Source organism: Vanessa atalanta, chromosome 16 (assembly GCF_905147765.1).
Source record: "Vanessa atalanta chromosome 16, ilVanAtal1.2, whole genome shotgun sequence".
Lineage (NCBI taxonomy): Eukaryota > Metazoa > Arthropoda > Insecta > Lepidoptera > Nymphalidae > Vanessa > Vanessa atalanta.
In genome coordinates, this window is record NC_061886.1 from 9,783,345 (window position 1) to 9,800,696 (window position 17,352).

Sequence of the window (17,352 nt, forward strand, 5' to 3'; positions counted from 1 at the left end):
AGCTGAAACTGTTGTTCATCATTATTAGTACTAAATTGTTACTCTTACGTTCGAGATAACGCTGGTCCAGCAATCTTTATTATTAGAAATCAGTAATACTAAGATTGCCATTATTATAAAACCGCGCGCAAAACTTCGCGCTTATTCAAAAGTTTTTTTTATTTAAATTTCAGTTCATTGTAAACTGCAATAAATCATTATTGTGTTTCAATACTATTTAAATGTTTTTTTTTTTAATGTCAAATAGTATCTATATATTAGTCCTTTAAAATTGGAGCTTTTTTGATAACAATTTACTAATTTTGTTTACGTTTTTCATCTTTTTTATCCAGCCGTACGCACCACTCTCTTACCGGTCAGCAACGATTTTCCGCTTTGTAAAATTAATTCTTTGTTTAATTAGTGAAGTACAATCAAGAATCATCTTTATTATTCTGCACATCTACGGCTGGAGCTCTTCAAAATACCTTAACCGATTTTATATGTGCAGCTATCTTCCCATAATCACTGGGACAAAAATCTCTTACGCTAATAATATATAGGATTGATGCTATAAAGTGTTTTGTCTTTAAGATATTCATTGAATTATAAAACGTAGTCCATAATGATCAGTACTGCCGTTGGTCTAGTTATCTTGAATATTGGAAAACAGAAAAGGAAAACAATTCTATGAAAACAACTTCAAGGGCCATTTAAAGAACCATGACGGTTTATCATAGTGATGTCCTCCGGCTTATATGCCATACGATATGTGAAAATATTACTTTATCAACTTCCTTAAATTGTTATCAATCAATATCAATATGACACGGAAGTATTATATATGTTTACATATTATAAGTAACCTATACTTGATTTTATATATCAACTAATGAGTAAATATGTTATACATATAATTACTTTTATCAGTTCTGTAATAATAATTATCGAATGTTCTGGAAGCTTGTCTCATTATTGTTTTCTTATTGAGGTTGATCTCTTAATATATTTAATGAATAAAGTGGGCAGGTTAATTTTTAAGTATTTTTTTTTTATTATTGCCAATGTTACGTGGGAAAGGAAAAATTCTGCAGAAAGGCCATTATTGTCTGATAAAACCGAAAAATATAACTGTACTTCACATTTCTATAATGTTTTTTTTCTGGCTTTTATTTGTGCTATGAGGGCACAGATTATTTCGCCTATGTCACGTGTGATATAATGATTTATAAAAAAATTCGTTCACAACATAATTTAAAGATTATTGGTGGTAGGCCTTTGTGCAAGCCCATCTGGATAGGTACCACCCACTCAACATATATTCTACCACCAAGTAGCAATACTTAGCTAAGGCCTGCTTTCCCTTTGAGGAGAAGGTATGGAGCATATTCCACCACGCTGCTCCAATGCGGGTTGGTGGAATACACATGTGGCAGAATTTGGTTGAAATTAGACACATGCAGGTTTCCTCACGATGTTTTCTTTCACCGCCGAGCACGAGATGAATTATAAACGCAAATTAAGCAATAAATCAGAGGTGCCTGCCTGGGCTTGAACCCGAAATCATCGGTTAAGATGCACGCGTTGTAACCACTGGGCCATCTCTGCTCGGAGATGTAAGGGATGATTAAAATTTCTTGCGGCGCCAACGTCTACGACCTCTTATCGTCGGATGGGCCATTTGCCCGTTGGCCCCCGATTTCATAAAAGAAGTTCCTATTATAAATAAGCGGAAATGCTTTCGCTGGTGTGTTTTCTGCCAGTATAGGTATCTTGAGGTTCTTAAAGCTAACGGTATCGATAGATACGTAAAGGTCTACGCCGGCGGAAGTCACATCCGAAGTTCTTAAATGCCAGTAAATAGAAAAATAATTGTCGTAACGTTACATACATTAATTCGGTACGAACGGTATGATAAATTGATATTATTGTGATTATAATTGGTTGATTATATCTTAATTAAATCGACGATATTAATAAAGATTTATATTATATAGATGTCAGATGCATTACGATAACAAAATACGTCTCTTTATATTTCCAAATAGGTATTTAAAAATGTTTTGTGTATATATATATTATTCAAGGCTACTAGCGTTCAAAGCCAGACATGTTTACACACAAATCGCGCTTCGATCGATATGAGGTTGTTAGGCTTCGCTTTAAACCTGCAGCGGAATTGATTTTCTATCTCTCTTTCAACTAAAACGAATAAATAGCAAGTAATACGTCAAATTTAAAGCAGTTCTTGTACAAATTGCTTTCGGATACGTAAGCTTTTCTATAATAACGAAATATCAAAACTCAAATATATTTGTATGTTGAGATAAATTGTTTTCGTACCAAATTTACCCTTGTATTTCGCTTATTCAATTAAGATGAATATATAGTTTATACTCGTTCATGAGAATCATGTATTAAATTTATCCATGAGATTTAGTATATGCGAAAATAATAAATTTTAATAATTTATCACATTTTATAGCAGAACTGAGAAATGCCGCAGTTATATTAAAAAAGTATAACAAAGTCACTTGACAGTAATTTGAGGCAAATGACCTGCTATATATATGAAATGTCAAAGGAGAGCCCCAGCAGCTTAAAAATGAGTAATATTCAAATGAATCCGACTAAATAGAAAATATTTTAAGTGAAGATACCATGGATCTAGAATAGAAAGTAGTATAATTAAAATGTAAGCAATTTTAATTTAACAATGCTCTCACTAAAAACGCTGCACTAGTTTAAATTAAGATACTCTAAATACCAGATCTAAAATATTAACTCCGTTTGATATATTTCTAAATAAAATCAAATCCGACACTCGATTACACGTTTAACGCCTGGTGATATTTCGTTTTACTGTTATCGTTTGTTTATTGTGCCAGGTATCAGTTGATACAGGAAGTTCGCCCGGCTGAATATATGAATTATTGAACAACGCCGCAAAACTTGGTATAGGAAAATTTTATCCTTTGATATAAGTCTGGGAATAAGTATGAAGTGTATGTTTGTAAAAAGTCGATTTAAAAAGTCGCAAGTTCCTTTCTGACCCCTTGAACTATTGCGGAGGCGTAGAGAATCCTAGTACAAGCTTAAATTAAAAATTAACGTAATTATTTTAAATAGGCCATTGTTAATAATATATATTTTTTTAAAAGATCGAGTTCTGTTTAGCTTGTAATAGTTTACCATAATATTCTTTAGTAAACGTTTTGAGTCCAACCTTTTTATTGTAGATAGTATAGTTATTTCCTTTGTCGAAAGTTGTATGTATTTCAATGGCGTATTTTGGAGTATTTATGAGATAAATTATGTAGTCCACGGGTGTGATTCCTATTTTCGAAAATTTCTAAATCAGGTCGGACCCTCATTTCGTAGTTCCATTAATATTGTCAACGTCAATGTAACGGGCCCGCATGATTTTTAAGTCAAGTGCCCCATTTGTATTTGATTTTGAAAAATATTCAACGATACCATCTGTGTATGCATCCGCTATTTTGTTAACATAAATTCTACTGAATATCAATTTTAGAATCTCGAATTGCTTCGTTTTCAAAGTCATTATCTATTGCGTCATACATTTTAAATTCATTGAAATTTAAAGTTTTAAATTCCAAGTATCTTGTGGGACAAGCATCAAGAATTCAAATTATATTACTATTTAATTTCATAAGCATATGTTTAATTTAATAGAATACCGAAATTTCGTCGTCTTTACGTGTTAGCGTGATATACCAATTTATAAAACCTTCGATTGGGTTACCTGTTCAAAGGCTTTATAAATATTGAATAAATCGATAATATTTGGCCGCAGATGTAATTGCACTTATCAAATACGAGTATTTGTTGTATTTTATTGTTTGATTTCTACGTGTTTGATAACGTTATCTACAATAAACAACACGTTCAATGATCTATAAAGTTATCGTTTTAATTTGTCATGACTTTATCGTAAAGATAATGCTTAAACTATCTTTTGTTCCTTTGGTTGAATCGTTTTGCGTTTCTTTTTTATTTGTTCGAGATTTGAATTTGACATTCGTACACTTACCAAAGGCCAAAGGAGTGGAAAATTTTCGTTGAAATGTATTTAGTTTTCTTCAAGTACATTTGAACATGCGATGTAGCGGGTGATCGATAATGAACTATTAAATATATTATTGTGTTGTTTTGTAAATTATTAGGAGCGCCTGCTGTTTGTTTCGTAGAATAATTCGGTGATTATTTCAGTTATAGCGAATCTTAGTAGAAAATGGCTAAACTGTATAGGCCTGTATGATTTTTACATCTCGGTGAATAAATAATTGATTTAGTATTTGGTTATGAAATATAAACGGTTCATTCATGACATCGGAATGACGTACGTGTTGAATTCAACTCACTGCTGAGCACGTCAACGCATATCTTCTTCAACTGATACTGTTTTTTTTATGTATAAGATTAATATAAATGATCATGCAGCATTGTTCTCGTATTAAACTAACTTTGTGGATAAAAAGCGTTTTTAATACGCAATCTTAAAAATTGGCGACTACCTACTGAAAAACTGGATTATAATCTAAAAATTGCGATTCATAGTAGAGATAATCCGATATTAAACAGACTGCTTGAAAACCATCCAGTCGAATGTCCGTCTAGAATGTACGACTGGTTTTCAGACAGACATCGACAAAAAAAATCCACAAAGTTTAATTGTGACGCTGCCTGCTTGTAAAAAATTGTAAGCACACAAAATTTAAAAACACAAATTAAAGATTAGATCAAAGGCACGGAACATGTGTGGGGAGATGAAAATTTAACAATTTAAATTTACTTCGTTATAACGAAACCAAAGAAATTGTATTTTAGCCCTAAAATATGTTTTAACTTTATATTATTATTCGTCATCATTGCATTCATCACAATTAATTTGTGATGAATGCAAGTAAAGTTCAATAATTCCCCCTGTTTTTAAACTGTCTTGTATCTTTTGGTTTGTACCTTTAATTTGATGGGAGAAATGTAGTTTAATTTGTACTGTTTACATATTTCAGTGTTATAAATTTATATTTTATTATATCCTAATTATTTTCCATCCAATCGGATGAACAGAGAATTTAACCATTTTTCTTCTTAAACAAGTGTTAACGATAATTACAATTATGTAGTAAAGAAAAATTGCGTTTAAACTCTAAATATATTCAGACTATAAATGTATGAAAAGATGCAAAACTTTGTATTCGATTGATATGGAACTTTTTATCCCTTTTAGTTTGTATTTTCAGCTCTCACATAAGGTAGCTCGTATAATAATATCTTCTATATTTTTTGAGATATAGGTTAATATGCCGACGTAATCTTTTGAGAGAATTGACGGTCTAGACGCGTTCAAACCGAACGCTGCCAAAACTACAATAGATACGTAAAAACGTAGGTCTCTTAAATGTATATGGAAAATTAACATTTTATTTTGGAATTAGAACAGGTACCTTTAGAAATATTACGAGATATTTTAATTAGTAGGTACGTGAACAAATATGACTCATGTTGTACGGTGTGTTAGCAAAGCATGGGCGAAATAAGAAAGACGGAGCGGATTCATAGTATACATGTACAAAAATTGATACCATTTGAATTTAAATTGATAGAAGTTGGTCACTATGTCAATGGGTATCTATGGCAATCGGTAAAAATATTGAACCAGAAAGACAAGCTTTATAAGAATAATAAATGTTTATTATTGAGGTAATATATACACCTAATGTAGATGTATTTTCTTCTGCAAACCTAACATGAATTCAAGGATAGAAATGACGGCAACATTTTATTTCTCAAAACTGTTGCTAAGCTTGGTTCGAAATTTTACGATTTCAGATACGCATACCAAATAATGCCCTTGGGAACAGCAGCGTCTGGATCGATAACTTGTTTTTGAGTGTCTCATTTTTTTGGTCCTGTTAATGTTTAAGTTTCAGTTTTTTTGGTTGCTTTATATTTTATTTCCACACGAAGGTTGAAGGCTGCATAGTGAAGATGTAGTGCGGCTACTTTTGCCAATATGTTTCCATACATGATGTCTAAGTTTATATAAACAATTAAAGTCTACATTACTAGCTACTTAGTGTTTATTATCAGCATTCCAGGAAAGAGTTCCTCGATATAATATATCAAGTTCACCGTACCGGTATGATCGTTCTCATGACCTAATAACAATTTTACATTACAGATTCCAACCGCGTCTGCAGAAGGCCATTGCATCTGGTATGGCGTATGTAAAAACGCGACTGAAAAAACGCTAAATTGCTACTACGATGGTCCTGCGAAGCCCCTCGATGAAACAGCACTGGTAAGTACCTGATTCATCTTTTCAAAAATGATAACAAATGAATATTCATTAGTATATTATCTTTAACGATATTTATAACAATTCGATCTGAAGATAGTCTTTTAATTGAGAAAAGATATAGACAATAGAAAGTCATGCTAAGACTCGTACAATAAGAACATTGCAATAAGTGTTAAAAGGTGATACAGCGCGAAGCTAAATAGTATTGAAAATATAAAAAAAAAACAAAATACTTTGCAGTGTGTGTTAAATATAATCTGACACACGACACAGTTGTTATATCTATTTTCACATTGCAATAGATTGCATAAATATATATCAAAATAGAGTAAATAGTAAGCGAGCTGTAATGACTGCACTAACAATATTCAACGTTTATTTTGCGAAAGTAATTATTGTATTATCTGCTGATGATGTTACACTTGAAGACAAGATGTCTGATAACGTTCTTAAACCTTAAGACTTTGGTACCGTCATATTGTGATACAGACTATTAGAATGACTAAGCTACTTAAGAGGTTTTAGTTCTTGAATTTTTCTACTTACGTCTCACAATATCCAATCCACACACATAATATGTGGTAGCTTCAAGTTATCATTTAAAAATGCTCTTAAATTCTTATTTGATTAAAGCATTTTTTCAGTAAATCAATGTTGCCATTTAACTTTCACTGAAATGATCCTTCAATACCAATTTAATGGTAACTTCAAATACTGTTATGTATTATTGTAAAGTGGAAGGAATTTTGCTATCTTTTTACATGTGCTTCTAATACTAGATTCTAAAATATTTTAGTATTATAGTTTTATAACTTAAGATTTACACCTGATTAAAGAAATAAACCTTGATCCCAATCTATAACAGAACTTCACGAAAAAAACATTCAAGGACACATAAAGGTCTTTAGTATAAGCCCTAATAAAAACATTAAATCGTGCGAGTGAGCCTTTGTCCCCATTTTTAAAAATGAATTCATGAAATCGATAACCGTATATTAAAATAAAATTTAGTTTACTTCTATAGAAGTACTTAATCGCTATCTCGGTTTTGCATAGGCAGAATAAGTTTCTTTATAAATCATTTATATCATAATATATAAGCTTCCAGTCGGCATCATTATTTGCGACATTTTCAACAATTATAGTTATATTTATATCTTTTCGGTAGCTTGTGAGTTTACCACATTCGGACAAACATACAGAACGACAGATGCGGTGTGACTTTGCTTTATAATATGTAGTGATTTCTGTCTTCTCTTAAACAAATAATTCTGTAATCCTATTAGTAAGTAATATGAAGATCACGTGTATGCAAAAAGTATCATATTAAACGTATGACCCTCAAACTGTTCGTACTTACATCATACTTAAATATATGTGATCATAAAAAATACTATATTTTTTTTTTTTTTTTTTTTTTTTTATGTCATAAGGTGGCAAACGAGCAGGAGGCTCACCTGATGGAAAGTGACTACCACCGCCCATGGACATCTGCAACACCGGGGGGCTTGCAGGTGCGTTGCCGGCCTTTCAGGAAAGAGTACGCTCTTTTCTTGAAGGTTCCCAAGTCGTATCGGTTCGGAAAAACCGCCGGCGAAAGCTGGTTCCACAGAGTGGTTGTGCGAGGCAGAAAATGTCTTAAAAATCGCGCTGTTGTGGATTTTCGGACATCTAGGTGGTGCGGGTGATATTTGGAATTTTGACGAGATGTCCGAAGGTGAAATTCAGCAGCCGGGATTAATTCGAACAATTCCTCGGAACATTCCCCGTGATAAATTCTGTAGAAGATGCAGAGCGATCCAACATCTCTACGCAAAGCCAAAGGATCAAGCAGATCGGAAAGGGCTTGATCGTCGATAATTCGAGCCGCTCTACGTTGGATACGGTCAAATGGAAGGAGCTGGTACTGGGGAGCACCCGCCCAGAGGTGAGAGCAGTATTCCATGTGAGGCCGAATTTGCGCCTTGTATAGTCTTAGACGATGGGCCGACGTGAAATACTGTCTTGCCTTGCTGAGCACACCCAGCTTTTTTGATGCCAATTTGGCTTTGCCTTCCAATTGACCGCGGAACTGAACGAGACTCGAAACATCAACGCCAAGTATTCCGATACTAGCTGTAGCGGCTAACGGAATGTTCTCGAATCGTGGAGATACGACAAATGGTGTTTTTTTAGCAGTTAACGCGCAAACTTGCGTCTTTTTGGGGTTGAAGTGAACTAGGTTTAGCCGACCCCAGTTCGAGACTTTGTTTAACGAAGACTCGATTTCAGATACAAGTTTGTTCCGGTTTTCTTCGACGTTTTCCCGAGAAATATTAGCACGGCCGGTGTATGAGGTGTCTACGGTGCTGTCGTCTGCATAGCAATGAATGTTACTGATTTGCAACAAGTCATTGATATGCAGAAGAAACAGAGTGGGTGATAGAACGCAGCCTTGTGGAACACCAGCATTGACGAATTTTAAGTCAGAGCATGCACCGTCGACAACGACCTTGATGCTCCGATCTGCCAAAAAACTGGTAATCCAATTGCATAATTTCCCGGGAAGCCCATAGGAAGGAAGCTTCGAAAGAAGCGCTTTGTGCCACACGCGATCGAAGGCCTTCGCTATGTCCAGACTGGCTGCTAATGCCTCCCCCTTGCTCTCAACTGCTTCCGCCCATCTATGAGTAAGGTAAACTAGAAGATCACCGGCTGAGCGACCCCGACGGAAACCGTACTGGCGGTCGCTAATCAGCTGGTACTCCTCTAGGTACCGCAGGAGCTGGCAGTTTATAATGGACTCCATTACCTTGGAGAACAAGGAGGTGATGGCTATAGGCCTATAATTGGACGGGTCTGAGCGGTTGCCCTTTTTAGGGATCGGATGCACCAAAGCAGTCTTCCAGGAGTTCGGGACGACGCCGAATGCATAGGATTGCCGGAAAAGACGCGTTAAGACCGGCGCCAACTCGGGAGCACAAGTCCGTAGCACGATTGGAGGGATGCCATCGGGTCCACTCGACTTATGAATATCCAAGGAAAGAAGTGCTTTACGAACTGCACTTTGCCGGAATTTAACCTCCGGCATCGTGGTATCACACCGCGGGATTGTTGGTGGTGACTTTCCTCGGTCATCCAGAGTCGAGTTCGCTGCGAAGAGTGAGCCTAAAAGATCAGCCTTCTCCTTCGCTGTATGGGCCAATGACTCACCGTCCTTGTGCAGAGATGGTAAGGAAGGCTGACAGAAATTCCCTAAGACAGCCTTGGCGAGAGACCAGAACGCACGTGTTCCTGAAGGGAGGCGCACCAGTCTCTCGCCAATTCTGCCAATGTACTCCGTCTTCGCCTTAGCAATCACGTTTTTGAAGGACCTAGAGGCAGAGTTATATTCCTTTCTGATTGCGCTGGTATTTACATCACGAGACGCTGATGCGTTAGCCCAGTCTTGGTAGCGTTCCCATTTTCTGCGTGAAGCCGTTTTGCAGAAACGACCAAACCAGGGCTGGGACTTGCCACCGATGGGGACCGCAGAATACGGAATGAATAGTTCCATACCCTGAAGTACCACATCGGCAACAGAGTCAGCAACAACACTCGGATCATCCGGCGAGAAACAAACCTGCCCCCATGGGTAGGATGCAAAGAAGGACCGCATCCCATCCCAATCTGCTGACCTGTAGTGCCACACTCGGCGGCAGCCCACGAAACGAGGTCGTGAGTAACGCGCAACCGGCACTGTACTTCGGACGAGACAGTGGTCCGACGAGCCCAGAGGGGGTTCGACGATAACCTGGTAGCCATCCGGATGGGAAGTCAGCAGAAGGTCCAACAGGGAAGGTGTATGATCCTCCACGTCTGGTATTCGCGTTGGCGAGGGGACTAGTTGTGTCAAATCATATGCTAAAGCGAAGTCGAGAACAGATCTACCCGCATGATCGGTAGTGCGCGATCCAAGCCATTCGGCATGGTGGGCATTAAAATCGCCAAGAATAACGATCTCTGCGGATGGGATCTGCTGCAGTACGGAATCTGTAGCCATTTGGACGTGCTCAACCAGTCGGTCGGTTTCGGCATTACCGCTATGGGACCTATAAAGGCAAGCGTAGATTCGCGGATGGTCGTCACAATCTACACGCAGCCAGATAATTGATAGGTCCTGTCCTTCAAGGCTGCCGAGGCGTCGAGAGCAGATATCATCTCTGACGTAAACGCACACCCCAGCTCGTGGTACAAAGGAATGTTCCAATTTATACCCGGGGTAGGAAAGAAAAGTCGTATCGGCAGGAGAAGATATCTGAGTCTCGGTAAGAAAGAGCAAGGCCGGCTTCGCCGTCTCAAGGTGAAAGTGGACGGCGTTCAAGTTCGAGTTGAGTCCCCTTATGTTGCAGAAGTCCACAGTGAGGGTGGTAGGGGTTGCCTTATGATGCCTGCTCCGCTTGCCCCGAACAGTGGCGAGCGCAAAATTGCCCCCCCCAGAATTCGGAGGGCAGCCTGGGCATCCCTGCTCAGGTGGTGTATGTCCTGAGCATGGATGCCCAGAGAGGGATTCTCCACCGCAGTCGCTGATGGTACCCTCCTGGGGTAATGTAACCAAATTCTGCACAACCATCATGTTTAAGGGGGGGGGGGTATCGGGCCTCCGGGACTCTCACATACCAGACGAAACGCGGTAACATAGCTACCACTTCACGCCGATTTTAAGTGAGAGAGTGGTACTTCCCCGGGCGTGCCGGCCCATTCGGCTGCAACCCGAAGGTATGCAGTGTGGCACTACCACTTACAAAATATACTTTATGAACTCACAGATCGTGCTTTGACAATGCACGGAGTTAACGAATACAACTTTAAATTAGACTATAATTTTGAGAAGAGGCTTCCGAATGTGTTTATTTGTTTGTTATAGAAAAAATGTAGTATAATATATCATTCTAAAAAGCTACTAAGCAGCATTACTTATTTACTTTCGAAGGACGACTGCGCCAGTTTAATTACAAGAGACGTAACTTCTTAGTTTCCTAGGTTGGTGCCGCATTGGCGATGTAAGGAATGATCGTGGCGGCGGTGATCACTTTCAATCAGGGTTCATTTGTTAATCTGTCTACATGTAACAGATAAAAAATAACCAATTAGAATTAACCGAAATAAATTGGTTCTTTAGTAATGTTATACACGTATATATTTGGTTAGTCAGAGATAAATATACAATTTCGATGTTGCTGTTGTTGTCCAACCTTTTTTTGCTTTTTTTTTAATCCGTCAAGGGCGATTTTGCAGGGTATAAAGTGGGTCAACTGCGAGGTTACTTCTGTTAGTTCTATATTTAGCATTTGCATGCGATTGTGACGTTAAACGAAGCCTACTTTAAAACGAGCATCGGGAACTCGACCCGCTCATGAAAAAAAAAACATTAGTATTAAATATATCTGGTGTTTTTTTAGTAATCACAAATCAATTCAGAACAAAGTTATAATTATATGTATGTTTTGTCTTATCGTACTAATGTTGTGCAAGTTTTTCTAAAAGATAACATTGCAGTTATCCTATTTCAACATAATATTTTAACGTCTAACCTTACCCAAGAAAGCTGGAGCACCTTAATAGACTTGGAGATAAGCGCAGGTGTAATAGATTACGGCGCGCCTCCAAGACGATGAAACTTTTTTTTCCCACCGAATAAGGCAAAGAAAAATGCCTTAACAAAACTGATCTGAATATTCACTAATCCATTGTCACCCATGCGCGTCCAATCATGTTCATGGGAACTAAGATATTATAAACTGTGTGTCAGCGATTAAACCGGTTTACTAACCTTATAAACCGGAACAGAAATACAATCATAGAAATAGCGCCAAATTCTAGAATAAATGAAAATTTCCCATAACACCGTATTGTATATATATCAGTAGAGATTTGGGAAGTGTATACGAAAATACATAGATTAAATAACCTAATGGAATTCGAAAGATGTATTTGCCTTGATTTATAGAATACTTTAGCCGAGATGTAATATTATTTATTTCGAGAAAAATATTCTTAATATTGACGTTGTCCTGAGCTTACTTCAGGGTCGGAGAAAGTGGGGCAATGGCTGTCGTCATATCCTTTAGGAAATAGCATGACTTCGCATGTTCCACGGTACTATCAAAATAAATATTTCTTATTATATCATGTCATTTATAAAAAAATATATACATGGCATTGAAGGGTGTAAGATCGATTTTAATTAATACATAAACCCATTATCGAATTTTTAACATTTAAAAAAACTGATACTCATTATGTTGGTATTTAACAAACTTATTACGTTTAATACTCGAATGAAATCAAAATTACTGAAGATAAATAAAAAAAATTGTTAGTGTTGTTATGATAGTACACCTTGAGAATATAGCGTTATTTCTTATTATATTATATATATATATTATGCCTATGTATTACTATTAAAATGGTAAACAATTATGAAATCTGACTAAAAAAATATCGATGAGTTTCTTTTCGTAGTTTATACTTTAGCTATCAATGTAGAAATGGAATGTTTCAATATTTATTAGAGAAATTTTAATTTTAATAAACGGATTAATATCTGTTGTCTTCCAAATCTATTTATTTGAACACTATACTGTAACATTATAAGTTGTGATGATATAGTTTAAACTTTGCTAAATATAAAATATATATCCGATTACATTGAAATATGATTTTATAAACAAGGAAACTACAAAATGTTTTGTCATCCAACATAAGGTTGAGTCAGACATGCTGCCAGATAACGGAGTATCAATCTATTGTGTGACTTAGTCATTACATTATTCTACTTATTATTAATGAGTACTTAATGACGCACGAGTATTTAGGAATGTAGTGGGCTGTATTATTTTAAACTTCATAAGGATATCAAGGGCTCCGGACAGATATTATATACTGATTTTTGATTTTAACACATATGTTATATGCAAGTGAGACGTTATAAATGATTTAGTTCCTCTTTCTAAGATAAGATTACCTTCACAATGCGAATATACGGTTTGCCAAATAAATAATTTTCATACTCCCTATATTTTGTTTTTGATTTTACTACACAGTACGTCGGCGCATTGCCAACATACGTACGTAAAACACCGGCCGTATAGTTTAATTGAAACTTTAAATCTGGCATTTTAAGGTTCAAATTTCATTAAGCTCCTTACCTTTATTGTTTATAACGTTGATGTCACATCCAAAGAGGTTCTTTTTATTTATAAAATATTATGCTTGATGGTTTTTTTTTTAGATTTTTAGATCAAGCAACACTATTTACCCTAAACATAAGTATTAACATAACTTGTTTTTAATGTTAGATAAACATTTTTTTTGTTTGTAATACGTAACGCTGTTGTGTAATTGTGAATGATTGTATGAAACATATAACCAAGTTATTTACGGGTTCTGAAGGACCACGAGAAATTCGATAATAATTTATCCTGCGATTACACTTGCGAGGAACAGCACTGACCATTACTTACTCAGTTCGACCCCCTAAATTGATGTCACACTTTTACCAAATCACTTGGACATTAGTGCCATTATCTCCAGGTCTATATATGTATATATAGATGTATTGTTAGAAATAAAAATAATCAAACATCTACAAACACAATAAATTATGTAATTGTGTCTTAATGTTTGGCTCCAGATCTTTCTCGTAGCAACGCCAATGGCGCCGATGACTTTATAATTGTCTTCAATAATATTCACTTAACGAAATTAATTGAACTGAATGAGATACAACAACACAAGCGGTCTTATTGACGTCTATGAACAACATTAAATCATTGCGATGCGTTTCGATCAGACACTATTGACCTTTTTTTTGTTAAACTGATTTTATTTTATAGTGATACTTTTTGGACGTTACGAGATGAGAAATTTCAAGGTCGAATTTAAGTACAATGTTTCGGAATGTAATGTCTTATGTGTAATTTGCGGAGTTTATCTGTTCCAAAAAGTTCTATTCAGTAATGTTTGCAAAGTGTTTACAATTTTTAGGAAATCTAGTATGGGATACTTGAAATCTGAGGACAATGCTCAAACTTTTTTTATAAAAGTTAACTCACTAGGGGACGAAATTTAAAGTGCTTATTCCATGCAATCGAAGTCTAGAAAGCTAGTAGTAATATTTTATTCAAGGGTATTCAACTTATAATCTATAACATAATCTAATTTTTGTCGAGGAATGCACGACATTTTTCACTCACGGTTCATTTAAAATTCCACTCTATAATAAATAAACAATAACTGCCTCGGTGGTGTAATACCTAGGTATTATATATCTCGCGTTGGCAGTAAGTCTGGGTTTTTCTGTTAAGTAGAATTTCTCAGAGCCCTGAGTTAGAAAGTTGGCAATGCTATAAAGCGTCGGTCTCGTATGTGATCATTCCGTTCGAATCGGAATGTTGTCCCATCGGATTATTAAGGGTACATTATATATCGTCAGTGAAAAAAAAAGAAAAGCTGAAGCGCCCAATATTTTTTTTTTTGTGAAATTAGTTTAAATTTTTTACTTTAAATCTCATTTTCAAAAGAACGTGTAACTATAATTTTAGCGTTTAAGCGTTTACTTCCTTTTCACTGACGATATAATATTATTACGTTGATAATTAAAATGGCCGCCGTGACCGCGATCGGTCAGACGGACGTAATCTAATTTAAATGAAAGTTAAATCAATTTAAAACTTTTATCATCAAACTCTATCGACATTTTATATCTTAATTATAAAGTGTACCGAACAAATTCAGTTTGCTTTGACCCAACTTGTTTATACTTTACTTTGCGATTTATTTTCAACGAAGTATGTATTGCTCTGCGAATGAGCGTGACGTCAGACGTCAAGTATTTAAACGGACGTTTGCGGCGATACGCCATTTTGAATTGACTGTAGTTCTCCAATAGCTTTTTTTACACTATCAATTATATCTAACTTCCTTTACATATCTAAATATTACAACATTTCGTCAGTGTAAATATTTTACTAAGGATCGTTGATTTTTTTTTAATAATGACAATAAAAGTATCTATTGTTATTTTTTGTACGATAGAAACTTCTGGAACGTAATATGACTCGTACGATATAAATATTACGTTTAATTATAATAATATGACACATTATTTGTCTAAAATAAATATGTTAAGTTTATTGATGTTTTTGTTATTATTTGTTTTAGCGATTATCAAATAAATAGTTTTATATTTTTCAATAGATGTACTTCTTTTAATAAGATTTTGTTGAGCTTGCAAGCAATGATTGTTAGTTTGTTTAGGCATAATCTTGAACGCTGAATAATTAACCTGTAAGGACGGGACTAGGTAAATAAAGTAGATGTTTAAGGTTTAATCCTGGCAGGGTCGCCATGTAAGGACGGGACTAGGTAAATAAAGTAGATGTTTAAGGTTTAATCCTGGCAGGGTCGCCATGTAAGGACGGGACTAGGTAAATAAAGTAGATGTTTAAGGTTTGAAGATAAATTTATTACTGCCCCTCAATACCATGTGTCATCTGCTTATATACTACACTACAAACCACTGCCTGTTATCCTAAGATGTTGATATTATACATCTAGGATTGGCTCCTTCCGAAAGAACTCCTCAACTATTAACAGCAAATTTTTTACATAAAACGTTTTTTTTTTTTTTTACTAATAATTTATTACAATTTCTTTATTTATCTTAATCTCTTGTAGGTCAGATCTTGCAATTGAATTTTAGCAGTTCTATCCAATCTATTCCAACCACTACCGGAGCAAAGACAAATAAACAACTTTGACATTGGATTGACAACATATCATTGGTCGAAATCTTAAATAATCTTTGATATCTATGGTATCATTATGGATGCAAAAATACGTTTTGAAGGTCGGACATGTTTTTATCGGAACTTTGGAAGTAAAATTAAATTGACTATAATTGCTTTAGTGAAATAGTGTTGTATTATAAATAATTAAATAATCAGTTTGTAGTTCAGAGCTATTTGCAAATCGCATGCAGTATGTAAAGTACCTAAAGTTTGTTTAACTTTATTCCTTCTTCTATTGAAACAGGCTTTATTCAATCAAAGGCTATCCTATCATACGGTATTCAACTTATCAATAGTGACAATGAATGAAACAATGTCACAGCTGTGTTCTTACGCTATGAATGATAAAATTGAATGAAGTAGGAATGCATTTTTGTTCGTAAATGGGAATCTTATACAAGCTTATTTAGGCGATGATAATTAATTTAACGGAATAACCGACAAAAATAAAATAATAATATACTTTATACAAATAGGTTTTTATAATTATTTGACTTTAATTTTACAGGATTATATTAAATTTTATAATATTAGTAGGCGGAAAAGCAAAGGGGCCACTTGATGGTGAGTGGTCACCACTGCTGCCCATAAACATTGGCGCCTTATAAAATGTTGGCCATTCCTTACATTGCCAATTCGCCACTTGGGGAACTAAGTTGTCATGTCTATTTGGTTGTAATTACACAGGATTGCTCAACCATCAAACCGGAACAAAGCAATAGTAAATATTACTACTTGGCAGTACATTATATGATGACTGGTACCTACCCAGACCGGCTTGTACAACTCATTTACCAACTATTGGTAAATAAGTTGAGGACCGTGCACATAATTCCTGTTTATAATAAATATTGCATATGAATGTAGGCACTGGTGTTTGTTATCATAGTATTGGTTTCCTGACCCTCATTTTTTTTCATATTACAAAATGACAGACAAACGAATGGATTCCCCGATAACTATGACATACATTGCTACTGTAAGATAAATAAACCGCTCCTTGTATAGCCAATAAAATTATATTATTTTATTTACGATAATTATATATGCCTTTTTTTATTTTTTATCGGTACACAGCGTGACTAGCATGATTTATTTAGTTGTCTAGACCAGATCGCTCTTTTAGCGAAAACATCGTCTTTTGTATATACTACTAATTATCATCTCTACACAGTATAAAACAAAGTCACTTCAGATAGACTGACTTACAGACGGCGGCGTCCGTTCGTTTAG

The 17,352-nt window shown here is 35.3% G+C and overlaps 1 protein-coding gene across 7 annotated transcripts in view; it reads left to right on the forward strand.

Moving 5' to 3' along the window:
• LOC125069924 (NPC intracellular cholesterol transporter 1) overlaps nucleotides 1–17,352 on the forward strand; it is a 59,793-nt gene that overhangs the window by 10,135 nt on the left and 32,306 nt on the right. For all 7 annotated transcript variants that reach the window (XM_047679544.1, XM_047679549.1, XM_047679545.1 and 4 more), the window contains exon 2: nucleotides 6,188–6,307. In XM_047679544.1, the coding sequence (XP_047535500.1) occupies nucleotides 6,188–6,307 (120 nt within the window). The remainder of the gene's footprint in view (nucleotides 1–6,187; nucleotides 6,308–17,352) is intronic.